Source organism: Lepisma saccharinum, chromosome 23 (genome assembly GCF_977018435.1).
Source record: "Lepisma saccharinum chromosome 23, izLepSacc3.1, whole genome shotgun sequence".
NCBI lineage: Eukaryota > Metazoa > Arthropoda > Insecta > Zygentoma > Lepismatidae > Lepisma > Lepisma saccharinum.
In genome coordinates, this window is record NC_139251.1 from 31,582,940 (window position 1) to 31,610,667 (window position 27,728).

General features: G+C 38.2%; 2 protein-coding genes across 7 annotated transcripts in view; one reads left to right on the top strand and one right to left on the bottom strand.

Annotated features, from left to right (window-relative positions):
• Nucleotides 1-3,112, bottom strand: part of LOC145977703 (uncharacterized) — a 64,280-nt gene extending 61,168 nt beyond the window's left edge. For all 3 annotated transcript variants that reach the window (XM_083109927.1, XM_083109928.1, XM_083109926.1), the window contains exons 1-2: nt 3,028-3,112; nt 2,728-2,851 (exon numbers count right to left, since the gene is read on the bottom strand). In XM_083109927.1, the coding sequence (XP_082966053.1) occupies nt 2,728-2,851; nt 3,028-3,104 (201 nt within the window). In that variant the 5' untranslated portion in view covers nt 3,105-3,112. The remainder of the gene's footprint in view (nt 1-2,727; nt 2,852-3,027) is intronic.
• A 928-nt stretch (nt 3,113-4,040) lies between these two features.
• Nucleotides 4,041-20,652, top strand: LOC145977838 (uncharacterized). 4 transcript variants are annotated; one of them, XM_083110162.1, is made up of 5 exons: nt 4,041-4,089; nt 7,232-7,400; nt 9,000-10,751; nt 15,579-16,169; nt 17,528-20,652. In XM_083110162.1, exons 2-5 carry the CDS (start codon nt 7,245-7,247, stop codon nt 18,668-18,670), a joined length of 3,642 nt encoding a protein of 1,213 aa, XP_082966288.1. In that variant the 5' UTR covers nt 4,041-4,089; nt 7,232-7,244; the 3' UTR covers nt 18,671-20,652. The 4 variants fall into 4 exon arrangements, with proteins under 4 accessions (XP_082966288.1, XP_082966285.1, XP_082966287.1 ...); XM_083110159.1 differs by lacking the exon at nt 4,041-4,089 and adding an exon at nt 4,152-4,477; XM_083110161.1 differs by lacking the exon at nt 4,041-4,089 and adding an exon at nt 4,152-4,346.
• The last annotated feature ends 7,076 nt before the right edge of the window (nt 20,653-27,728 follow it).

Sequence of the window (27,728 nt, forward strand, 5' to 3'; positions counted from 1 at the left end):
TACATTGGCATTCTGAGTTGCTGCCTCAATTTCACTATTCACAGGGTGCAGGGTGGCTTATCTAAAGTCCTTTTGAATTCAGCAAAATACACAAGTTCTCACAAGTTTGACAAAGAACAAAAAGAGTTCACACTAAGTGTACTTTATGGCCAGATAGGGCAATCAGGACTGGATCTATGGTTTAAAGTGGGATCTGAACCACTGTGCCATGTACCTTCAGCGTGGATCGAACCCAGAACCCCTTGATTACATGGTGAGACCAGGACTTAAAACTGGAAGGTACAATTACAAGTCTCAGAATACTTTCCTTGCTGAGCTGCTAACTTTTGCATCAAGTTATGAAATCTGGTGGATATTACTTGACCAAATTATTTTTAAAAAAATACACGAGGGTTGAGTCATAAGTCATGGCAACTATTTATTTTCTCACAAACAGGGGACAACTTGAAAAATCTAAGATATATGTTTGAAAGTGCATGGAATGTACCTTCGAATGAAGCCACCAGATGAAGTCAGGATGCAGGAGACTCTCGTAGGGAAGAGGCAGAACACAGGACATTGGACAACAGTGTTTCATTATGGCACGAACAACAAGTACACAAGACTACACTGTTCAACAACCTTCTAAGTATTCACCCAGGATATTCACTTGTGTCTTATTATGGCATGCACACCCAGTGCTTCCCGTGCATTTCTGCTGCCATTTTAACTTACGAACATTGCTCCTGCTTCATGATGTCTATTTTCAAACGCTGTCACTTACTGACTGAAGTTGGGTGCGTGCTTACTACCCCACCATTGTTCACATACACAAACTAGTGGTTTCTTTCGAAAGTACATTCCATACACTTTCAAACATATATCTTAGATTTTTCGTGTTGTCCTCTGTTCGCGACAAAAATAATAGTTGCCATGACTTATGACTTAACCCACGTATAAACAAATCTTATGGCCTTTTTGGAAATTAGTGTCAAATAAAAAAAAAGTGTTATGATCTTGATTTAAAACCTTACATATTTGCGGATTATTTCCATCTAAAATTGGCTGAATTAGTAAAAGGGCGTTAAACCTGTAAGTGATTAGAACATCATGACATTGAATGGAATGGAAATCATTAGATTGTCAAAGTAGTTAATACACTCATAAAAGAATTATTAACTGCATGTGTCTGTATAGGTAAAGGTGCCCCTGTGCGTGTGCACATACGCCATGGAGGCATATGGGGTGATGTGAACATATAGAGCTCCACATATTCTTGATTTCAGTCATAGTTAGGATGATGTGATCAGCATCATGCCCAGCCACCCTTAGCCAACGGGTACCCGTTTATACGATGCTGGGTAGGCCTCAGAGCTATGCCGAAACAGGGAAATGACTGACCCGGGATTTGAATCTCGGTCTTCGGCATGGTAGTCAGATGCTCTACCAACTGAGCTACCGTGGCATGTGTGTGTATACCTTAATTAATAATGTAAACAACACACATCATTTAAAAAACATATTTTGTAAAAGTATGCCTTATTAATCTCTCTTCTCACAAAGCATTATAGAATATGAGGAAATGTGAGTCACAAATATTGCAACATATAATGAGGGTCCTCTGCAAATTTTTCCATTACCATCACATTTAAAATCCAGCCAGAGAGTACACATCAATGTTTCTGGAGAACCCTTTTGGAGTTACCCAGACTAAAATGCTACTTAAATAATTATCTTTTAAAGAATAATAGATCCCAAACAAACATAAAAGTGAGAGAAAAGTAGTTAGTTTAGTCAATGGTCATGGAAAATGTGTTTGGCAAGGCTAAAATCTCTTGGTATACAAATTTCTCGTATCAGACAAACGTATTTCTTCAAATTTACAGGAGAAATTACTTACCGAATGCAGTTTCTTTATACTTGTGGGAGTTCGGGGAAGTGTTTTCTCGCATCGTTCATTCAATTTTACCGGTAAATCATCTATTTTTCGATATAAATGTGTGACCGATGCACGAAAGCTCTTGCATCCATTTACTTCCAGCTGGATGTAGCCTGTGTGTGATGACGTAATCCCGTTTTTGTAACTGAAGAAGGAACGTTTCAGCAAATGGTTCGTGGGCTATGCAAGAATGGTGTGTGGGGCTACGCATATTTTTTCGAAAGCAATTTTTAACTATTGTAACCTATAAGTGATCCTACCTAACCTAACCTTACCGGAAATGGTTCGTGGGGCTATGTATGGATGGTTCATGGGGCTATGTGTCAATGGTTTGTGGGGCTACATAGGTATTTTTGGGTGCAGTGGGGTGGAAACACTGCATGCTGAGTGCGGTGGTGAAACTGTGACCGCCATTTTGCGTGTTACCGAAGGCAAAAATAAACTAAGAAAACTTACTCGATAGAGCTTATTTCCGTGAAATAAGCGAAATGCCACCTTCAGCAATGTTTCTCAATGCAGAATACGTAAGTACGAACATTCAAATTAAATGAACTAGCAAATTTCAGCCGTTTGTCTGATACGAGAAATTTACCAATGAAGTTAGTGATTAATATATATTTTGCCAATTTGGATTCAATATTTCTTCTAACTGCAAAATTCTGAATGTATTTTTCATATACAGTCCATGCAAAAGCATGACACACATGTTCTCTCTCTATGTTGGAGATAGCACAAATCAAAGATTCAACATATTACATAACTTTTAAAAATATATGCAGTGAAATTATGCAAAACAATCAATTCCATACCTGCAGAGGAATTGATTCCGTTGGTGCTCCAGGCACATGTTGAGGAGTCATCTGTTGAATAGGTTTATACCGTAATCTTGGATCATCCCAGGTGGTGCTCTTATTGAAGTAATTGATGTAGTAACTTGAAAAAGAAGAAACAATGTGTAAATAACACTGGTAGTGTAAAAATTACAACTCTCATCGCACTGCTCTTTCGATAGGAACATTGCCATGACATTAATTCATTAACAAATTCAATACCTAATGTTTATAATGAAAATATTTTTTACTAGATCTGTATTTTAAATTCAGACTTACTGTCTCCCTGTTTTCATGTCAAATTTGCAATCCCAGCCTGGAGGCAACGGGCCTCCATCGCCAATGTTTTCTGCCATGTTTACGAACTAATGTCGGCAGTAATCAGAGTTGCAAAATACTATCTGAAAAAAATTCAACTTTGTAGAAAAGGCAAACAACCCCGTCGCATGTGCCTCTAATCTTGATGTGATATAAATATTAAAAAAAAGGTAAAGGGTTCCCCTGTGCATAGCACCACGCCATGAAGGCGTATAGGGGGTGTGGGGGTAACGCCCCACACTTTCTTGATCCGGTCGTGAGTGGGGGTGATGTGATCAGCATCACGCCCCTGACCGCCTTTACCCCCCCAGGGTTTCCCCCAGGTACCCATGTTATTCGACGCTGGGTAGGCGCCGGGGCCGCTTCCACCGTTAGAAAAGTTCCCGGATTTGAACTTTGTGATATAAATATAATCAACTCTTCTGGATTCCGAACAGTTGGGATTATAAAAATTTCCAGTCCTGGCTAAATATTTCCATCCCACACATCCAACAGCAGTGGCGACGATTAGGGAGGCCAGTTGCCCCCAGTTTTCGCCACTTTTGCCCCCGCACTATGCTAAATCTTATCTACGAAGGGAAATGTACTGTCTTTCCCCACAGTTTTGGCACCTTGCCCACCTGGTTTTGGGACCCAATCGCCGCGACTGCCCAACAGCAATCTGAAAGTGAGAACAAATACGGCAGAAAGAATTTCTCAAGTCTCAGTAAAATCAGGATTCTTTCCTGCTAAAGATAAACTATGTGCAGAAATCCAGAAGTTTCCTCTAATTTCCCGATTCATGTGGTCCGTTGACATCCCGTTTCATTTCAGACTATTTTCAACATGGCTTTCTGAACAGAAAGGTGAAAACTAATTTATGTTACTACCTCAACCTGAAAGCGTGTGAGAGGTTAGCACCACATTTCCAAACCCAGGAATGAGAAGTTGAAGTGTTGCGAACTATCGTATTTGAAAGCTGATCCTCTACTCTGTGCAAACAATACATTCTAAGGAGAGCAGTCATAACAATACAGATTTTTAGTAAATTACCTTTGGCATCTAAGAAGACAAATAAAAATCAAGTATTTTATACAAAACAAAACACATTTCAATTTTTACAATGTCGCATTTTTATTATTCATGGATTGCAACACTGCCGTTTCTACATTCAGTGCCAGTAGTGGTCTTTTTAGGATTTATGTACTCAACTGTTCATTTAACTTTTGCGAATGTAGTGATAACTTCACGCATGTAATAATAATGCTATGAAAATCCATTAGGAACACATCTTGTGTCTAGTAATTTGTATTTTTTTTATCTGCTTCAGTATTATCATCATTTAGTGCGAATGTAATAAGTTTTCATGGAGTTAAAATGAAGGGAACAAAATATGGACAGATGAATTGTAGTGATGACAGCTTTCTGCAAGGTGCCTATTGTGAATGATTGAATATATTGGCATAAAAACCTTTTTGGGGGGGGGGGGTTATTGTACTACAGTTCCATGAGTAAAGCGAATGTAAAAAGTAACATATGAAAGCTGGATTCCTTGATTCCTTCCTTGAAACCATTGAAGCAATCTTTGTAGAGTATAGGTGTGTTTTGAATTTCTAACATTGTTCAGAGCCATGTTCAAGTTTTTTTCATAGAAATAAAAATAATTATGTAACACGCTGAAGCCACATCTTACAATGTGACTTTCCAAGTGAAATTTCTCCTATCCTGGAGAACTTTCACACTACCCTGCACACATAAAATCAAAAATATAGTATGTAAATGGCAACAGTACCAAACCTAAAATGTTTTTCTCTTTTCTCCCCCTTTCGGACACCCTGCACATGTGACACACATTCTTTTTAAATCTAGTGCATATAATAACTTTCAAACACTTCACTTATCAAGCCCAAATTCTGATCTACACATGCAGACACACTGTGTCTGAAGTGAGGAATGATATGAGGGATCGTATCCCCCAGCTGTCTCATTGTCACCATGTTAAACCATAGGAGGATCACCCCAGCTATAGCCCTAAGACTCGACCCCCATCCCCCAGCTAAAAAAATTCCACTTCCTCCATCACTGATTAACCAGCACAAATGAGAAAAACTGTATGTACATGTGCAGCAGAAACACTGCAATACAAAAATCATCCCAAAATGTAGTTTGGCTTTCTGCACACATTACCCCCATCCCCACATAGTGAAAATGTGATACTAAGGGCATCAAACCTGACCTTCCTAACCCACTCTCATAAACATTAGTGTGAGCTGAAGGAATTGTAACAATAATAATAATTTGGAGTAGGTTAGGTTGTCAGTGTTGGTGCTGTTTCATTTTTTTTGTTTGAAGAATGTGGGTGCAAAAAGGAACACTGGTTCAGCACAATGATCTATCCATATACCCACCTAAAATTTATTACACAACCCCCCCCCCCTTCCCACCAGGGAAATTTGTGAGTAAACCCCTGGTCTAGCACATAGCCTCTCCTATGTGAACAAAGGTATGAATGAAGAATATAGAGAATGTCTCTAATTACGTTAATATTTGGTATACTAACTAAATTTGGCCTTCTAATCACGAATCTGTTGTTAAAATGCCGCAGACTCGTGTAAAAATTCACTGGTAGCCATGGACGTCCGCAGGATTTTCTCCAGGGAGGGGCAAGCAAGGTATTTTTTTCCAGGGGGGGCAAGGGACACACATTTTCCTCCAAAATAGTGATGCCCCCTCAAAAAACACTATTTCAGTCTGAAATTATCATGTTTCTTCAACGAATTTATAATAATTAACATAAATTACTGTGATTGAAATGAAATTATGTGTGAAATATATAATTTTTAGGTACACATTCATTTTCCAGGGGGGGGGCCGTGGCCCCCCTTGCCCCCCCCTTCCGGACGCCCATGCTGGTAGCCACACAAACTATGCACAGGTAGCCCCACAAATCAGATGGATAGCCCCACAAATCAGACGGATAGCCCCACGAACCATTTCCGGCAAGGTTAGGCAAGCATAGTTAAAATTTTGTTCGTAAAACGATGTGAAAAAGCTTTTTTTTTAAAAAAAAAAAAAACTTCAACTTACATGAGCTTTTTTCACGATTTCCAGATGTGTCCGCGGCATTTTAACAACAGATTCGTGATTAGAAGGCCAAATTTAGTTAGTATACCAAATATTAACAAAATTAGAGACATTCTGTATATTCTACATTCGCTCCACGAACAAATAGTGCGACTCAAAACCACATTCTGGCTGAGAGTGTTAAGTTGTTGACTTTAAATCTTCTCACCAGAGTTCTCAGTCTCTAGTCCCAGCTAAGGCATGAATGTTCTCCGCGAGTGTCCCTTCATCAATTTCATCTAATCGTCATCACAGGTAGCCAAGAGTGGCAGAAAAGCAACTCTGAATGACAAAAATTCAAAACCACATATCACTTCACTATAATGCATATCTGCAAGCTAAAAATGTTGACATAAAACAGTTGTCTTCATAAACCATGTGAAGTTTTTCATTTTCTCTCCTATCTCAGCATTTTAGTAATAGCTATTGTTGTATTATAATTGAGTGAAAGTATAATTTGAAGCAGATATTGCTTGTCTTGGAAAATTAATTATTTGCCACCTGCAAATGTGTATATCATATTGTCTGAAAGATATTGGTTGTGCCCACTTTTTGCTTGGACTGTTCCATACATATCTTTATTTACACAAACAGTAACTTCTCATTGACAATATTCCATTGTTTTAAAAAGTAATGTAATGTGAGCTATTGTATGCTATATACCATATTTCCAAGTATATAGGTTACATGTGTTAGCCACACGTTTTTCTTTTGTGGAGAGAATGCCATTCAGAAAAAGAACATAGTTCTATGGCGTGGAATATTGCTGAAGGGAAGCAAAACAGAAGTACTGAAAAGTGTGACATTGTTGCAAAATTCCCCAAGTTCACACTCAGGTTACGATAACAGTGCCTTAATAAAGGAAGAAGCTGAAATTCTAGTTAGAATTCGTTTTTTTTGTTTACAGTGGTAATTTTTGCAATGTATGGAAGGTTAATTATGACTTGAAAACCTCTCATATTTTTTGTTGTATTGGGTACAAACAACGTTGTTACCTATACATATGTAAATACGATACATATTATTTATTACAAATTGTAATGAAAAGTTCTTATACTTTCAGCATATGAGAAATTATGAAAGTGTCATCAGCGGGAAATATGAATCTGACACCCTCAGCTGATGTTCCAACTGGATATCGCTTTTATCATGAAACAGTTTGCGGTTACAACTTGTGTTCCACAACAGCAGCTCATTATCACTGCATATCGTGTGGATATGGCACAAATGAGGTATGTTTTTACTATTTTTTTTAAACTTAATAATTCATGCTCTTTTTACCTTACATTGTAGAGGTTTTCTAGAAGGATAACTGTCTGGCCCTGTCCTTCCACTTTTTCCAGTCTCTGCCCACTTATTACCACAGCTCTCTCTACACAACCTTCTTCTTGTTCCTGCCATCTGCATTTTGGGCATGGAGATTCCAGACATTCTCTTCACATGTCCAAACCAACTTAGTTGGTTCTGTTCTACTTTCCCTAGTAATGAAGAAACTCTCACACAATTTCTTACTGTTTAATTTGTCACTCAGCCTTTTCCTGTTTTAATTCTATTTTACACAAGTGTCTCATTCCAATAGTTTACTTTGATGTTTTTATATCAAGGGCCATAACTCGCAGTTGTGCAGAATTGTGAATATTTATATAGTTTTGTACACTGCTAATTTTGTTAGTTTTGTAATTTCCTTTTTTATTGAGGAAGTTTCTCTTCAAGGCATTAAATATACATCCTGCTGTTAACCCGTTAGGATGCATGCTCTCTGCTAGGATGTGAGGACACATGCTGGGTAAGAAATACCCAGAAGAGAAGTTACTTTTAAGTGCAAATTGTAATTGTTCTATTTTTTTTTAATTTGAGTTCAGTTACAGAAATTTCCATTACTATTTTTTTTTAATAACGAGTACAGTATTTGTTTCTTTTTATGTTTGTGTGTTTTCTGTATCACTAAATCGAAATAATAAACATGCCATTATAAATTTTTGCACTGTTGTTAGCCAAATTTTTAAATCTGCAGTAAAATGGCAGAGTCGACCATGTATTAAAATGGATTGCACAGTTATTCATACTGTTACCAGTTGAGCCTTCTTCAGGAAGGCCACTCTTGTGCAAGAATTAATTACTTTTAATCCAATCTTGTAGTAATTAATATTTTGATGTGCCTCACCATATTTACCTATCACTTCTTCAGTTCCCTTTATTTCCATACCAATCCCGCCATTAAAATCATCTTAATATATATATATATATATACAGGGTGCAGCACAAAAAACTATCACCGTTCCAATCAGTATACAATATGTACAGTACATTTAAAATAATAATTAAACATGTACGTACTTACTGTTTACAATAGATGTTGAAAGTGGTCACCATTAACCTGGACACATTTGCATACAGGATAACATGTTCTGCATGACAGCTTGCAGTTCCGCATGCACACTGTGTGTATACAGTGGCGCCACTTTTGCTTCCGCACTATAAATTCTTATCTACAAAGGGAAATATACTGTCTTTGCCCACCCAGTTTTGGAACCCAATCGCTGCCACTGTGTGTGTATATATATATATATATTCCTTCACTATCATCTATTTATTCCTGTAATGTACCTTCTCACCTTAGCTGTTTTTATAATTTTTACAATGTTTAACTTCCTGTATTGAAGAAGATCATTTAGTGTCTTGAGTTGAAATGTGAACATATTTTATGTTTTTTAACAACTGCAAGTACAGAAAATTTTAGTGTAATTCATTTCACATAAAAATACACATCTTCCATAGAATGCAGCTTGTACAAATCACATGTTTAATTGTAACTTATTTTTTTCTTGTAGTTGCCTCAAATGGTTGCTCACAGGGATATGTGCACCAACTGCCCCTCTGGGAACTATGGAAGATTCCCAGAAAATCGCACAGTTCCCCCACCACCACCACCTCACAGCAGAGCATTTTATCCATCACTTCCAGAACAGCCAGAGTGTGTGAACACTTCATCTTATGTCACAAATTCCAATAATATCTCGTGCGTACCTGCCAGCTCATCTCAAGGAACTGCACCAACCACATCTTCAATGTCAAATTCCAATCCAGGACACTCATATTATCGAGGTATACCTACGACGCAGCAGCCACCATTGTTCAATCCTTTATTGTCTGGTCAAGGGTCACAGCCTGTTTATGGAACTGTGTTTGCATCTCCTACAGGATTTTCCATACCGCAAGGGACATTCTCTCCCTCTGGTTTCCATGGTTTTGGGCAGTCGGATGCACTGTGGCCTCCTGTTGGTCCCGATTTACATAACCCAATATCTGGAAACAACTCGTCGTATCCTGATAACAATAGGGGGCGTTCGTGTGTTGAAAAGTCTGTTTCGAACTGCGAGGGTCCACATTCGTGCTATATCAACAAGCGTGGAGTTATAGGAAATGCCGTAGGGTACTGTTCAACTCTGCCTCATATAACACCATTTAAGACCGGCAATAGAGAAGTGCCTTGTCTGCAGCCGAAGGTTGGAATGGACCCTCAAGCTTGCTGCTTTGGACAAACCATGGTAGGATATGGGCAGTCGATCCCTCAGTCCACATATAAATCCAACGACCAGTATGCACCGTGTACTTTACCTCCTATAAACCATTACATGCCAGAACATAACGAGTTGAAGCGCACCTCAGAGCCTTGTATATCCGAGCTGTGCGAATCAGCTTGTTTTGATTCGTTGCAACTAGCACATGCAAATAAAACAACCAATCAGATATGCTCAGAGGAAGCAAAAACCCAGGTACACTCTGGAAAAGAGCAATCGAGACCAAAGCTATTGAGTGCTGACAAAACTCACGAAGGTCCTCCTAATCTTCAAGGTGAAGTCTCATCCCAACAAGGTAAACAGCAACATGAAAACTACGGAAATATTGATACTTACAGTCATGATATCCATAACGAAACTTGCTATTCGCAGCCCCCATACTTCTTCCAGATGTCTCAGAACATGCTATACTCACGGTCCTATAATCCTGCAAAAACAGACGGCAGTTACCCCCAACAAAATAACTCTATTCAACCCGGCAGTGACCATATGCAAGGACAAAATCAAACCCACATCCAAGAGACTGATAACTCCACTGCAAAATCAAATGTCACTTGCGAATTGCCCAATACAGAATCATGCATAACTGGAAGAAACGAGCCTTGCATACAGAAACCTCCAGTAAGTTTTGATACTGACAAGAACTTACATTGCAATTCAAGCACTGGAGATGGTCATTACTTGAATGTGGATTCGCATAATAGCCTCGATCAGGAGAATTCTTCCCTATTGCTAGAACACTACACGAGAGACGTCGGAAGCTTGCAGAACGAAAGCTCGCTGCCCGATTCCATTCAGCTGTGCTCGGAAAGTAGTGAAATTCTGATAGAGGACGTGGAGGTAGGGGTACCAAGCAGTGTAGAAGAGACAGCGATTGATAGTGCAAATCAGGAGACTTCAAGCGAGATCATTGTTGAGGAAACTGAAGAGGTTTGTGATGAAAGAGAATCAGAAGAACGTGAGAATGAGGAAGTGGAAGACGAAGAAGTCACAGTGAGTGAGGTAAGTCATGGAGAGAGAGTTTCTTTGAATCATCATCATAATTATTTCCAGTCTCTGACAAAATTCCTACATTTTTAAATTTAGTGGCATGTCGTCACATTTATACACAGAAAATCAATGCCAGGAGGGACTTCATATGTGTAGCATGTCACAAAAGTCACTAAGCAGTATTGTTAGCAAAACATGTTAAGTTTTAGAGAATCACTAATCACAATTAGGAAAGCTGAAAAATGTAACCTTATGTGTTGGTCATGTCCATTCATCCACTCATGCCATGCCATTTTTTTTTTTTGTTCTTTTTTAATTTTATTTTAAGGAAAATGTTGTGTTCTTGAAATATGTAGAAATTTGTGCCCTGAAAACCCTAATTATGATAGGTGCTTTGTTTGGGTCATATTTGGACAATTATGTGATCCAGCATATTTCAATCATTTCTTGTCATTTTTTAACATATTTCTTGCTTTTTCAGGATATAAAGAACTTTCTTTTACACATAGCTTTTTCTAAATTGGAGTACATTTGCTCCTGTTATGTCAGTCGAAGTAGAAAGAAGCTTTTCTACTATCGGATTAAAAATTATTGATACTCGATTTGGGATCCAATTAAAAATTAACCAGTAATTTAGATATTCAATTTTGCGTTAATTTATGCTAGCCAATTTTTTTTCGAGTATGCCTTCTATTTTTTTATCGTCGTGAGAACAAAAAAGGGCCTTTTTTTTTAGTTTTGCAAATGTTAGTTATCTTTGAAATTCTGTAAATCAAAAAGGTTTGTCCGATCGTTATGACATTTTAGTAGGGTGCAGGGAAAAAGGTTTTAAGCACAATTATAAATTTTCAGGTTTTCAAAATTTCTCAAAAAAATGTTATTTTCAATTTTGCTAAGCACCTTTTTCTTGGTATTGGGTGCTCCTACAAATACAATATTAGTCTTGTCTTGAAGCTCGTTGCATCTGTTTTTAAAATGCATTATCATTGTCAATTTACATTGACAAAACCGATTTTATACATGTTTTTATTCAGCAGAGTAAAGATGTACGTGGAACGTGGCAACACCACAAGCATTGAATTGCAACGCCAGCCAGCATTTTCCGCTATTCAACGGACATCGCTGTGTGCCGTGTTGCCACGTTCCGTGAACAGCTTTACTCTGCTAATTAAAAATCTGTATATAATCGGGTTCGTAATGTGAATTGACAATGATAATGCATTTTAAAAACAGATGCAGAGAGCTTCAAAATAATTGATTGATTGATTGAATTGGTGTTTTAAGTCCACTTTATGCACAGTAAGGCTAGTCGGGACTAGACCTATAGTTTAAAGTGGGATCCGAACCACTATGTGCCTCCATCCGGTATCGAACCTGGGACCACAGCTTCAAAACAAGAGTAATATTGTATTTGTAGGACTAAGCAGTACTCTGTTTTTTTGAAGATTCAACGTGCACGCTTGCCTCTTTTGAGTAGAAAAAGTTGTTTGGAAAAATTGAAAATAACGATTTTTTGAGAAATTTTGAAAACCTGAAAATTAGTACTTGTGTTTAAAACCTTTTTGCCTACACCCTACTAAAATTTCATAACGATTGGGCAACCCATTTTTGATGTACAAAATTTGAAAGATAGCTATCGTTTGGAAAACTAAAAAAACAGCCCTCCGATAAAAAATAGAAGGCATACTCGAAAAGAAATTGGCTAGCATAGATTAACGCAAAATTGAATAATCTAAATTTTGATGTAACTCGTTTTTATGCAGGTCTATTGGTTATTTTTTTATTGGAGTCCAAACTTAAGTATCTAAACTTAAGTATCTATAATTTTTAATCTAATAGTAGGCTCTGTTGACCGACAGTAGGCAATTATTCAAATCTAGACAAACTAGTAATTGCACATTTAACTCAAGGCTGATAATGTGAACTAACAAGAAATACTTGAAAATATCAGCATGTGGTATTGATGAGCCTACGTACTTACTTCTTTTCTTTTCCTTATTTTTACATAAGTAGTTCACCCCTTGAGGAAACAGAATGGAAATTTATATTGCTGTTACAAGGCATGTCCAGAAAGTAGTACTGTTTGATAATTTAAAAAAGAACGAAAAAGTTATAGTTGAACACAACCAATTTACTCTAAAAGTACAACCTTAAACTATTTTTCTACAGGGTGAGTCGGAAATGTGGGTACACTTTTGAAGTAAATGTAGCGTGTTACTGTACACTGTAGAGGGTATGGTGAATGGTGCATGAAATCTTTTCATTTCAGATATGAATCATGTGTCCAGGCGTACATCATTAGCCAAGATGGCACTGAACATGCAGCAGCCAACTACAGTTGCAGCATGGGCAATTCTATACCAGAATGATCGTGAGACTGGCAAGACGTGATTTTAACATAACATTGTTGCCATCAGCTGTGGGAAAGTGGAGAAAACGTTTGCTTACATCAAATTGTTGTTTACACCCATTGCTGTGCTCATGGCTCTCACAATGATTCTGGTATGCAATTGCCCCTCCAACTGTAACTTGCTCTTGCATGTTCAGCGTCATCTTCAGTAATGATGTAAGCTCTGGCACATGACACGTATCTGAAATGAAAAATGAAGTTTCAAGTTTAAGTACCATTCACCATTTCCCTGTACTTTGTACAGTAACACACTGCATTTACTTCAAACGTGTAGCCATATTTCTGATTCACACTGTACATAGGCACCCATTGAGGCATTTATCGTACCAGGAGACGAGTTTTCGTACACTCTCGTCATGCACTGCTGCCGCTGGTCTATTGAGAAATCCACTTACAGTTTACTGGAGCTCAAAATGTTGCCTCCCAAAAAATAATTTTGTCAGAAGATGATAATTACTAGGAGTCGAGTTTTTCTAGTATTCAAAAAACCAAATGACAACTCTCACTTCACACTTTGCAGGTTTTTTTGAATTTCTGATTCATCTTGACTGTGCAAATTGACTGTCATCTTCATGCACAACCGACTCATAACACAAGGCTTTGGATGCCACCTGTGCATCCTTCTGCCAATCGACTGATGGTGGGTGTATGGTAACATACTGGTAATGTGCTGATTGCTCACAATTAAATGCAAACTAAAGGTTAAAAGATTAAAAATCAGTAACTTACGTGTGTGAGCATGAGACTTATCAAACTACGTTTCGAAGGTTATACTACCTCCTTCTTCAGGTTGAAACGATGCTTTCAGACACCCGACATGGTGCCTCGTCGAGAAAGTGATAGTTGAGGATTTAGGTTAAAATGGTATAGGAAAGACACTTTCTAAAAAAAAAAAAAAAAAACACACGTTCAAAGCTGATGATGGCGAACTGCCGATCGGTGCTCGGGGTAGGCGAATGCACGGTGTCAGCTCATACCTGGAGAAGGAAAACTCCCCCCCCCCCTTCCCCGGTCTATCCTCAACGGGGGCTCGTGAGTCACCAATCCAAGGAGAATTCAATTTCCACCTCGGCGGCTTTCCTAACCTCAGGGGTAACATGTATGTATGGTGAGGGTGTACTGGTTATGTCTCCCAACATGATAAGTACCTCAATGCCATGGGTGTCTATGTAAAAAAAATAACTCAAGGAATATACTTTCACAGTAAAGAGGTTTTGTTCAACTAACTTCTTTCTTCCTTCTTATTACCAAATGGACACTACTTTCTGGATGTGCCTTGTACTTTGTGTCCTAAGTTCATTTTAATTTTGTGTATTTTGGTGATTCCCTTTCTAAATCGATGATTGAATGATTGATTTGGTGTATTCTACTTCGCTTTTCTTCCACTTTAGGCTAATTCCGGGTGGCCACTCTAGGATCATGATAAAATTCAAGTATAATTCCCAGTTTTCAAGGCAAGCTTTCGAAAAATTCAAGGGTACAAGAAGATGTTTTCTCTATTCCAACTTACGTATTACCGCCTCTCAGCACCAACACACATACACACACACACACAAAAGAAGGGTTTGTGTGATTCCAACGTATCCAAAAATTGAAATTCAATTCAATTAAATTGTATGGTATATATACTAATTAAATATTCAGTTTAAGGTGTGTAGTTTACATTTGTGATTTCAAATACTCGGACTCGAAATACGTCTACAAACAGAAGTCACAAATGTTACGGGATGTACTAATCTATGAAAAGTTGGTAATTTCAAACTCAAATTTGTCTAATCAACTTCATGATGTCTAATCTTGCAATAATCTGCATCTAGATTGTTCTGCAAAGGACACTAACAAATTAAACGGATTAAGAGAATTATGTTTTATATTCCACGCAGCTTTCTGTCCTTCTCCTTCTTCGATGAAAATAAAAGCTAAACTGTTAAAAAGTTGTCTCTGGGCATTTTGTAAATATATGAATTCATTTGGATTAATAAAATTTGCAATTTTTCACGTGTATGGAGAAAAATTCGCGTAGAATTCACGCATCATTCCTAGAGCCAATAATCCACGCATAATTCCCCGAATTTAAGGAATTCCCGGTGAGTAGCCACCCCGTAATTGCAAAGATGAGGATGAGTGCTGATATGATGAAGAAATTGGTAAATGGTCACTCACAAAGAACACCCATCTCAGGTCAGGATTGAAGTTTGAGGTTGTTTTTTTTGTTTTGTTTTAAGTCCTCTTTATGCATAGACAGCCTATTGGGATTGGACCTACATTTCAAAGTAGGATCCGAACCACTGGGATCAAACCCGGAACCTCTTGGTTACAAGGCAGTGACATTACCACTGTGCCATCCTGGTGGCTCAAGATTATATTATTATGCATTGATATTAAGTTGCGTAAGTAGTGTATATTCACCATAATATGCTTTCTTATAGGGGTCCGTACAGGGACTGAAGCAAACCACTTGTTTGGAAGAGAGATCCTATCCGGCAGTTCAGTGTCTGATATGTGATACACGTTGCACTGAGGAACATTTGGACCATAATTTCGTGAATATAGAAGGCAATTTACCTTTGACTTCTACATCCCATGTGCCAGTGGCGAAAAAGGCTGAAGAAGTATTGCTTAGTAACTTCAGTACGTTTCATAGCAATATATTGTGCAGGAAGTGCCTTAACCTGATCGAAACTGTAGATTGTTTGGAAGTGAAGCTTACATCAGTGAAGAAAGAGCTAAGACAGAAGTATCAACGGACAAGTGAAACTTTAAATTCGTCATTGAGTAAAAACTGGAAGAACATGCTGATAGAGGATAATAGCATATGTGTGAATGAGGTGCCAGAGAATGTGAATCAATGTCTTGCCGTGAAAGCTTCGAATGTAAGCAGTTGGAGAGAAGATATTGCTGAAGTTGACAGAACGGATAAGGCAGTTGGTGAGGCTACAGTGGCACAGGAGCCATCTAACATGCAAGAGGAAGTTTCAGTCCAAAGTCTTCCTGCTGCAGCATCAAGGAAGCAAACAGAGGTAAGGCAGTTGCAAATGTTTTCTTTTTCTTTAACGTATTGTGACAAGTATATAAATCTAAAGCTACCTCCTGCAGACATGTAAATTGAGGTTCAAATGTAACTTGTTGTGGATGCAAACCAGGGTCTGGCATTGGCATCCAGTTCTCTTATAGCCTACTGATTAATTCTTAGAGGCCTGGTCTTCCTCCTCCTCTCCCATGATGTCATGACATGAAAAACATGGGATAAACATGTTCTTGAAATTGATTTTTGTACACCATGTTCATAAATTATTGGTCGCTTTTGTACGACTATATCTCTGCTAAGAAATATATGATATTAGCATCATTCGAAAGAAGGATATTTGGAGTTTCACACAGACTTTAAATTCATTCATATGGCAGGATGGATATCCAGGTGGTACTACCATTCTTGGCAAACCTTCTCAATCATCGCTTGTGTGAAGTTTCCGGTGGTGATATTGATGCACCTTCGCAGTTCTAGCAGTGCCTGTGGAAGTGGAGGCACATAAACATTGACTTTGATGAAATGCTACAGGAAGAAATTGCACACTGAAAGGTCTGGTGACTGGGGAATCCACCATAGGAGACTACACACAAGACATGCTTGAGAAAGTTTGACATGAATGGGAGTACCACCTGGACATCTGTCCTGCCACATGTGGGGCACACATTGAATGCATTTAAGGTCTGTATGAAACTTCAAATATTCCTCAAATGCTGCTAATATCATTTATTTCTGTTCATTATTGATGAAGATAAGGTCTTACGAAATCAAATTTTCGAACATTCGGTATTCTCATTTTGCACCCCCTTTCCCCTGTAATTGTGGTTCTTCAGTGACTGAATATTTCCCTCAAGCTATTGCAGGTATGGAAGAAAAGCTACCAAGGGAAATATAACCAATCAATGTGAGCAGATTTTTGTCAGAACGTCACCCTAGAAACACCTGAAAAGCATCACACATGCAAATGGTGTTCATTTGAGTGCTACGTTGTAAATATTGTGTACAGCATAAGCTATGTGCATAGAGTGTATTTCATTAACAATCTATTTTTTAGGTTATCTGAGCAAACCCGTCATTTTTATTGTCATTTTTGAACTTGGCATGCCAAGAAATAACTGTTTTTTTTTCTGAAGGAAACAAAATATTAATATTTGTAGACCAGTGTTATCATTGTTCTAATATTTTACACCTCATATAATAAAGTGAATGAATTATTGTACACTCCTGTTCAGATAAAATGGCAACATACTCCAACTGTTCAACCCTATAAAGAGTGTCACTTCATGTGAACAGGAGTGTGCATTACATTATTCAGTTTAGAATGCTAAATTTTTGTTGTAAATTATTCAGGCAGACACCTGTAAGGAACAGAATGAAGGTATGGGAGAAGAAGAGACTCCAAGCGATGAAGAAAAGGCTAAGAACACTTCTACAGATGAAGAGGACAAACCAGAGAAAATCCAATCAGCGTTCCCTTGTGATGTTTGTGGAAAGATGTTTTCAGACAAAGACTACCTGGCCAAGCATTACCAGCAACATACGGGCATGTTCAATTTCCACTGTGAGCTTTGCGGTAAGGGCTTCAGTAAGCGCAGTACCCTCGTGTACCACCTGAAGAGGCACAACAACGACCGGCCGTTCCAGTGCGAACAGTGTGGGAAGCGTTTCGTTCAAAACTGCCACTTCCAAAACCACATGAAGCAACATCGTGGCGAATTCCGCCAACACTGTAAGTACTGTGGAAAAGGGTACATGTCCTTGAATTCGCTCCAGGTCCACGTGCGTACCCATACTGGCGAGCGCCCGTTCATATGTGAAATATGTGGGAAACGATTCAGCGTGCAGTCAAACCTCACTGCACATATCACTTTGTGCTCGGGTAATTTTCCATTCTACTGTGATGTATGCGGAAAAGGTTTCGCTTTGCAAACCAAACTGAAAGTACACGAACTTACACACAACGGACAGTACCCAATGCAGTGTAATGTTTGCGGTAAAGGGTTTATAAAGAAAGCTGATCTTGTAGTGCACGCAAAGTCACATGCTGGTGAAAAATCGTTCATGTGTGAAATATGTGGCAAAGGGTTTGTCAGCATGGGCAATTACAACAAACATAAGTTCCAGCATACAGGCGAACGTCCAATCAAATGCAAGATATGTGGAAAAGGTTTCACTCGGAATAGACTTTTAGCTGCGCACATGAACAGGCATTCTGGTATCAAGCCGTACGCATGCGACCAATGTGATAAGTGTTTCGTGGACAAGAGTAACTTGTACAACCATCGTAGATCTCATGCGGGTATCAAACCATACACTTGTACGGTGTGTGGTAAGTCTTTTAGTCAGAGTTTACGTAACCACATGAAAACTCATTCTGGTGACAAACCTTACATGTGTTCTTTATGTGGTCAAAGCTTTACGGTGAAAAGTTCACTAAACAAGCATATGAAGTCTAGTCATAAGAAGAATGAAAATTTGGTGCCAGTAGTGTAGATTTTGTATGGATTGTTATAATTTAATTTGACTGGTTATTATTTGATTTGGGAAGTACCTGGGCTGCTCCAAAAATTATGAGTTTTCATTTCCAATATTTAGGCACATGTTTCCTGCGTCTGTTGACAAAATTTTAACCTGCTAGTGTTGCCAGCTTAGGTGATATGCCACTTAACCAATTGCCAGTTGCAAACTCATCAAATGCTGCACATGACCCTATATTGGTTGTAAAGGACATTAGCATGGAATCAGTTCTAATTAACATGTTCTCACCCAAAAAGTTGCATTCTGAAAAAACAAAACAAAACAAAAAAAACGATGTAAATATCGCGAATGATTTTCATGGTATAAGTGATCAATAGGGCCTGGATTTTTATGTAATTACATATTTTCCTTTGTATGTAGGCATGAAGAAATTTGCAAATGTCGGCGAATTACGATATTTAGAACAATATATGTGAAGTTCATGTTGCAATTTGAAATCGAGATTGGTGCTGTAGAAAATAAACAAGTGTTTACAGAAAGTTACTTACCTGGGATCATTCAAAGTACAGCCCCTGGCCAAATTATTAGATGCACCTCCAAAGTTTATGCAAAATTTTAAGGATGTTATTATCTCTTCTAATTTTTTTGTTATTCTCTATTTCTTTTATTTATATTTTATTACATGAAATATTACATTGATTACATGTGAACCTTAACAAAAAACAACAATTACTTGATACATTAATAGTTCCAAATATAATTTCTTACTGTGTTTCTTGAATATTAGCTATATAATATGTACATATGACTGGAAGTCAATTTTAATATTTGGTTGAGCCGCCTTTGGTCTTTATCAGTGCTTGGATTCATCTTGGCATACAATCAATGCATGCTTGTTCTGTCTCTTTCATATGAGGATGGTGATTCCACACTTGAATTATTTTTTCAACTAGGCCAATTCTCATTGTAATTGTTTGCTTTGCCACTTCTTTTTTCACTAGGTACCAAACATTTTCAATTGGATTCATATCTGGAGAGTTTCCCGACCAGGGCAAGAGAGGGACATTTACACTCTGTAGAAACAGTTTTATTGATTTTGCGGTATGGCATGAGGCTCCATCCTGCATGAATACGAACGGTTGTCCATTTGGGAACCATTCTCTTACTTGAGGTAGCAACTTTCTTCTAAGCACTTCCCTATACTGTTCTTGCCTCATTGTTCCTTGAACCAAATACAGACGTCCTATACCTTTGCCACTAATGACTGACCAAATCATAACTTTTATCGGATGTTTGACAGTCAGCACAACACAATCAGGATTGTATTTTTCACCTGGACGTCTTCTCCAAAACTGAGATTTATTCCCCAAGATTTCAAACGTGCACTCGTCACTAAAGCAAACAGATCTCCAAAAGTTCAAATCTTTTTCTTTGTGAGCTTTTGCCCAACGAAAACATTTAGGAATCATAGCAGGGGTTAATTTTGGCTTCTTAGCAGGTCTGAGTGCCTTCAGGTTCATATCGGAGAGCCTACGCCGTACTGTTCTTTCAGATGCACGAATGCCACTCTTTTCAAGTTTATCTTTAAGTTCCTTTGTATTTTCGCTAATCTATTCGTGAGGCAAATGTTCTTCAAACAGCGTAAGGATCTTGGAGTAAAAATTATTTTACGTCCACATCTGTCCTTCTTTTGTGGCTCACACTGTCCACCATATTCAATGTTCTTCTTTATTTGCCTCACCAATGCTTCAGATGCATCAGATCGTCGAGAAATCTCACGATTAGAAGTGTCTTAATTTCAGCCATCTTTCTCAATGTCAAGTCACTTTTTTTACCCATGACTCCCTAATGTTAATAATTAAATTAAAAATATATACTGACAGTGTACAAAAACAATATCACTGCAAAATTTAGCACAAATACGATTCACTATTCGCAAGACGTCCTCCTCTCAACTCAGCTTGAATTGAACTGCGGCATGTTCAGTCAACAACAAAGACGTTTGGTGTTGGCGTTATTGTTTGTAACAACAGTACCTCCTCTTTTCATATTGTTCATTACAATAATAAAAGTTCAGCCACAAAGAACCCTATTGCAACATTTTAAATGTGAAAAATAAGCGAACTGTTAAAATTGTCCAATGTGTCGAATTATATTACTATGTATTATTATTACTATTACCATTATTGTTATCAATGCTGTGCAAGAAAGTGCATTTGTACGTATTACTCGTATTTGCCAGGGTTCAAATAACGTACAGGAAATTTTCAGATAACTAATGGTCAATTTTGTATAATTTTCCCCTGCAAAACTATTATTTTCAAAAAAAATTGTGGTGCATCTAATAATATGGCCAGGGGCTGTAGGACCCTCCTGCATCCACACACCATTGCACCCTGCCTACCAGTGCATGGAAGGATTACTGGAATTCGTTTTGTGTAATGCTGTTTAAAATCCTTGTCGTAGCCCTCTTGATGGTCGGTACATCATCAAAGTACGAACCTTTGATTGCAGATTTTAGTTTAAGAAATAGCAAATAATCACATGGGGCCAGATCTGGTGAATAGGCAGGATGCAGCAATATACGGATTCCCTTTTGTGTTAAAAAGTCCTTCCCAATCACAGCCTTGTGACTTGGGGCATTGTCATGAAGCAGACATCAGCTGCCATCCCGATACTCAGGCATCACATGCGATATTCTTTGCATCAAACGTTTCATAACCTCAAGATAAAATACAACAGTAAAAGTCTATCTGTAATTTTGGTCTTTATGAATGATTGTCCTCATGTTCTCACCATCCCTGCTACACCCGGATACTTGTTATTTTCAATTGATCTTTCATGTGAATCACCTGTGCCATTCAAATACATGTGTACGGGATAAACAATTGTCCCCATACACTTGGCTGCAACATGAGAATTGTTTCCATAGCAGCTTTACCCAGGTGCGCATAAAACATAATGTTTGCTCTTTGTTCCATGTTGAAATCACGATGCACTTTCACGACACGTGCCCACACTCAACAATGCCACATGTGGCAATGTCACTCAAAGTCAACGAGCTCTGCACCAATTGTTCGTGAGATACCTCTCACTTGTTCGCACCGCAGAATGCTTGCACAGTGGTGCCACCTACCGAGGGAAAAATCAGTCTCTATTTCAAATTGCAGCACTGTGTACATATTTTGAGGTTTATTACACATTTCCCATTTATCATATGTCCTCCTCCGTGGCCATTCAGTCTAAGGCACTGTGCTTAGACTGAACTCAGACTGCGGGACAGCATGGGTTCGAGTCTACCTGGGTTCAGTCTCCAGGTTCGTGGCCTGTGTGCAGGACCGGTGGCAACCCACCAGCGTGAGGAAATTATGGAGCTATGCGTGAGTAGCATAACCCGGTCTCAGAAGTCTCCTATAACGGCTAAGGGGTTAGACGTGCTGACCCCACATCACCCCATTACCAGTTGAAGATCTCCACACCTCTAGGTAGGATTGTAGGAGGGAGACTGGCAGTCAGGAGATCGGCCTAGGCCCTTCAAGGGCTGTCGAGCGACGGGTGAATATTATTTTTTATTACATTTATCTTACATATTTTTAAATAAAAGCAGTATTTGGACTAACTTTTTGGTTTTTGATTTATTGATTTATATGGTTTAATGTACTTTTGACTAATTGCAAAGATGAAGATGAGTGATGATACAATGAACACTCATGTCAAGGCCAGGATTCAAACCCGGGACCTCTGGTGCCATAGTGTTCCTTCTAACCATTCTGAGGCGGAGTCTGCTTTTCTGGTTTTTCACTGAATGAGGAGCTATAATTCTGGGGCAAATATTAAAACTTTGATTTCTCCAAAAACTGGTAATTTTTATTTGATTGTGTCTGTCACCTTACCTCCACTTCATGCGAAATTCATATTGAAGATGACTTTGTTCTTCTCTGCTGCTGATTCATGAAATAGTAACTATTGTCATTCACATTATTAATTTATGGGATTATAAATTTTCCAGTAATTTATCATATTACAATTAACATTATTTCAAGATAACTTTTTAAAATATAATAATATTGAGAAATAACACTACATTTTTAGCATCAGAGAACTACAAAAAGCACAGAAATCAGAAACAATATGCATATTATATATTTTCATATACATACAGGTTTTTTACATATTTCAGCCATTTCTTCTACATGTGTATGTACAATATTTCGCATGTTTTGACTACATAAAAACTTTGACTTTAGTGATCAAAGTTTGGGTTGCATGACCTTGAAAACACCCAGTACAGTAAGGATATCAAAAAGGTACTTATGTGTGGTCCAAAATTTCGACATTTCAATCCTATTGCCATGACTTGTATCAGGAGTTTAAAACATTAAAAACAGCTCACATATGGGTTAAAGATAAGGGAAGGTAATATGTTTAAAAGGTTCAACTACTACCTTAGTTGATTTGCACCACACTGAAGAATGTTGTAACATTTGGCATAGGATGAAAAAACATTAACAGTCAAATAGAGTATTCATCTACTGTTGTTTTATGCAATGCAAAGTTCGAGAATAAAAAATGGCCGACACCAAAGTCAGGAACAAGCCATTCAACAGCAATGTTTGATGCTGTAATCTCCCTACAGTTTCATTTCTTAATGCAGAGAAAAATGAATGAAAATATTCAAAGTCTATATATATAAAGGTCTACTTTATGTTCACAAAAGTTAATTCAGACTGGACCTGCAGTTTAAAGTTGGATTAAAACCACTTTGAAATGTACCTCCACTAAGGATTGAACCTGGAACTCCTTGATTACAAGGCAAAAGCGTTACCACTACACAATTGGGGAGAACCAAGTAAAAATAGTGCTGGACAATTTGACTGGTAATATTTATTCAATGAATTGTACCTTTAAGAAACTTCAAACGGAAAACATCGTCAAGTGATGTTACCTCAGTGTTTTCCTTGTCAAAAGTAGTCATATAGAATAATGAGGTCTCACTGAAACTAAGAAATAGTAGCCATGGCAAGGATTCTTTCGTGCATATGTGCAGTTGTTACTTTGATGGATATTTTTAGTGTGTATATTTTTAACAATGTAAAAACGTTGAAAACTGTTTCCATATTTGTACAATAAGTATATTTTTGTATTGAATTAAAATGTGAAAATTAAGATGTATTAATCTTATAATTAAAATATTAACATGTTTAATACACAATAGTGGTTAAACTATGCAACACGTTTCAGTTCTCAGTCATTCTCCTGGGAACTGGAGCCTGTCATAGAAAAAGTAAATACGTACTGTAGCATTCAAGAAAAGTAAAGGATGTAGTGGTAGTGTCCCACACATTCTGAATCTTCGTCATCTTGTGGCGGCTTTTTATTTTTTTGTATGTCTTATATTTACAAGAAAAGTAAGATCTATTGAAAATTCCTGTACATGTTAAGATCTTTATATACAAGAAATGTAATGGGAGACCTGGGTGTGATTCATGGGGTGAATCATTTTCCTGACAACAACATTGCATAACAATAATACAACAGGGTGTTTACCAGTCAGGAATGTCAAGAAATCGTGCTTGTGGTCAAGAATTTTTGCTATTTTTGTACATTGTTATGTACCTGTACTGGTATTTGATAAAATTGAATATTTGGAAATCTAAAATTGGATTGAGTTGTGGTTGAGATTTGTTCAATTTGTTTCTTAAGAATTGCATACGTGAAGTTTTCTAAAAATATTTAATAAGGTAATGCGGCCATTACTCATTCAGGATGAAGTCTGAAGCATTAATTTTTACATCCGATAATAATTAAAGCAATGAATACTGCTCTCCAGTCTGGCTTCCAATACTAAACTTTTTAACACTGATTCCATCCTCAGCTTCTTTACCACCATTATTCATCATAGAATTCTTTCCCTACAGCATCTTCCGAAACCTGACATCCTGACTACTTTGAACATTCAGTTACTGCAGACCCGACGCGATCTGCCCGATTTGAAATTTTTCTACAAAATCTTCAATGGAAAATTAAGATCTGAATTTCTACTTACAGAATTCAATTTCAGTGTCCTCTTGATCGACCCGAAACGCTCAACTGTTCCACAACTCTACCACTAGGCTTTCCCTTATACAGCGCTCTCTGTTCCGCAGGCTGCCCCAGTTCTATAATAAACTACCCGCAATCATCGACATTTTCACTCCAGAAAGTATTTTCCGATCTTCTCTAAGAATGAATATGTAACTCTTTCGTTTATTTCCTTATTTATGTCTTATCATGTTTATATTTACCTTTCTTGTTTTTACCTAAAACCATCTTGGCTTGTTCTTGTTGATTTATTAGTTTTCAGTGTAAAATGGCCTTACAAGTGCTGTATCTGAAACTTGGAATAAATAAATAAATCACTTGCTAAAGTAGTTTCAGTTTTCATCTCAACCAACCTCGTGGTAGGGGTTTTTCATTGAATAAATATACATATTTTCTAAATTTCAAAAACTATACCTAAGTAGGGGGCGATTTTATAAATGTTAAGAAAAAGTCAAGCATTTTGGTAGACACGTTGATCAATTAGTTTTATTTTGAAAATGGCTTTTGTTCTGTTGACGTTTCATTTCCAGAACTTAGCCAGTGTCAGCTTTAGAAAGTTCTAAGAAGAAAAAGAAGAAAAAACACTTTCAAAATGAAATCTTGAAGAAAAAAAAAATAAAGCTGTGTCGGACTCAGGGTCTCTTGCATACCATGCCATTGCCCTACCAACTAAGCTACCAAGCCAGTCCTGGCTTTGCACTTTGCTTTCGGTCTGTAGGAACTGTCTCAGTCAATGATACTGTGATGAGACGCATAACTTTGAAACACAAATGCTGAGAGTGCCAAGTATCTCCCAGACGAAACCAGGGCTGGCTCGGTAGCTCATTTGGTAGAGCAATGGTATGTCAGAGACCTGTATTTTTATTATTTTTATTTTATGTCACTTTCGGTTAATCGTGGCGATGAGTGACAATTAAATCGCACCTCGGATAGTGGGGCGCTTTCTCCGTCACCATTTATTTCGCTCTTGTATGTTTCTTAATTGACATTATGTGTGTTATACGTTCATTCCAACTGTGTAAATTATTTATCAATATATGAAAAAATAAAATATGTCCTCTGAGAGGGTGGATCGTTGGCTTTCTGGACCTCTGGGGTTATTGTTACACGAGACCGCATCTGCACGAACAAAGCCTGGTACACTTCGAAGAGAACTAAACAGAAGCACCTATGGGAATAATTTCACGTTATGCTTGATTTGCAAGATACTTGACCGCGAGTCTTATCTGCGTACAGATCTTTGTGTCACGCACTTGCTGTTCCCGAAAACTTGAGTACAGGTTCATTTAACAAATGCACAACTATTTTTATTTTTTTTTCAAAACCAAAGGTAAGTTGGAAAAGGTGAACGAAACTTTGAAATGGAAAACTACGATTGCCCTGGTATCTGCTCAGCCCTAATTATAATCCTTATAATTATGTATGTGCAACTTCATTATTAGATACATCAAGCCATGGCCATGTAATTTTCCATTCAAGTTTCTCATGGACAACCAACAATCAGAGAGAACTCGCCACTATAATACTACTGTCTTCTTGTATAGATGCACTTACAAATTTTCAGAACCAATCATTTGATCAACACAGTTTTCACCGCCACCAGCTTTATCAGATTTTGTTAATTTTGAAGGCAGATTCCCAATATTGCAAAGTCTGGAACTAATAATGCTCACTTTTTTCACTAACATTCTAGCTTCACAAAGAAATCTAGCTCATTATTCTAGCAAAAAGAAACACACTGTTCTTGAAAAAGGGCTATCACTCGTATCGAAAATTCCATGTAGGCTATCTTCGTGGACTATTCTTCCACTCGTACAAATAGAGATGTCTGTGGTGACAAGTTTGAGTCACGTGACAACTCATTTGTAACTTTCACATTCATTGAGGCAGCAAATTACGTGGACAAAGAAAAGGGACGATGTGAGGTGGAGTTCAACCCAGGCCACTTGTTTGACAGTTCCAGGAATATAGCAGCATTTGAGGCCAAGTCTGCTTTCGCCAAATGGAGCTTCCAGTTGTCTGACAGAAAAGTGTTGCAATTGAGTGGTGGAAAAAGTAACTAAATTGCCAATAATTTCTTGTTTTCCCCTAGGGATAAAATTTATAATGCAGAGAGGGGGACACAAGTATCCAGTAGGATGGCCAACATGATCTTGCCTACGTGAAATTTAGAAGATTTCGCACCTCCGCATTGCACAATTTAATGGTTCAATCCTATTAATTTCGAAGATCCACTGTCTTCATTCACAAAAGGGTACGGCGTTTGAAGCGGAGATTGTACCGCGTCACTACATTGTTTGTTCCCGGGCGGCGGTGGTTGCGATTTTTCCCGTTCGGCAGCACAGGCGCGCGCATCTTGGTTTGCGTCGTCTGCTTCCTGTTGTTCGGTGGTGTTGGGGGGCTGGGCCGTGTTGCTCGGTAATGTGCTGTTCCTGTTCCCCGCGTGGCTGGAGGGGGGTCGAGTATGTGCATAGCATCTTTTCTTTTTCCGGTCGGGGATCTTTCTGAGGACAGGGTGCCAAGTTGGGTGTGCTTGTCCATTGTCCAGGTTTAGTGCTGGTTTCTGCTGGATGATGGCATGGGTTTCTTTGATGGTGTTTTCTATGACAGAGCCGGTTGGTGAAGTATGGATATGGAGGAGATTGTGTGGTTAGTTGGCGCTCGGTGTAACCGTTGTTTAGGCCTATTTCCGTTACGCACGCTATTTCATCTTGCAGGTCATCTTCTGTGCAGCTGTGTGTGAAGGTTCTTCTGTAAAAGTTCATCCATACTCCAGCTTTCTGTTTTGGTGGGTAGTTGGATTTTGCATGGATATACTGGGTGCCCGAACCTGGTTTCCTGTATACGGATGTGACGAACTTGTCTTGGAGTCGTCGGATGCTGAGGTCGAGAAAGCTGGAGTATGGATGAACTTTTACAGAAGAGCCTTCACACACAGCTGCACAGAAGATGACCTGCACGATGAAATAGCGTGCGTAACGGAAATAGGCCT

Bases quoted from the DNA above. Each gene is read 5' to 3' on its own strand.
- LOC145977838 (XM_083110162.1), top strand. From the start codon at position 7,245: ATGAAAGTGTCATCAGCGGGAAATATGAATCTGACACCCTCAGCTGAT. The intron at 7,401-8,999 runs GTATGTTTTTAC...TTTTTCTTGTAG, and splicing joins GTGGATATGGCACAAATGAG to TTGCCTCAAATGGTTGCTCA. The intron at 10,752-15,578 runs GTAAGTCATGGA...GCTTTCTTATAG, and splicing joins AAGAAGTCACAGTGAGTGAG to GGGTCCGTACAGGGACTGAA.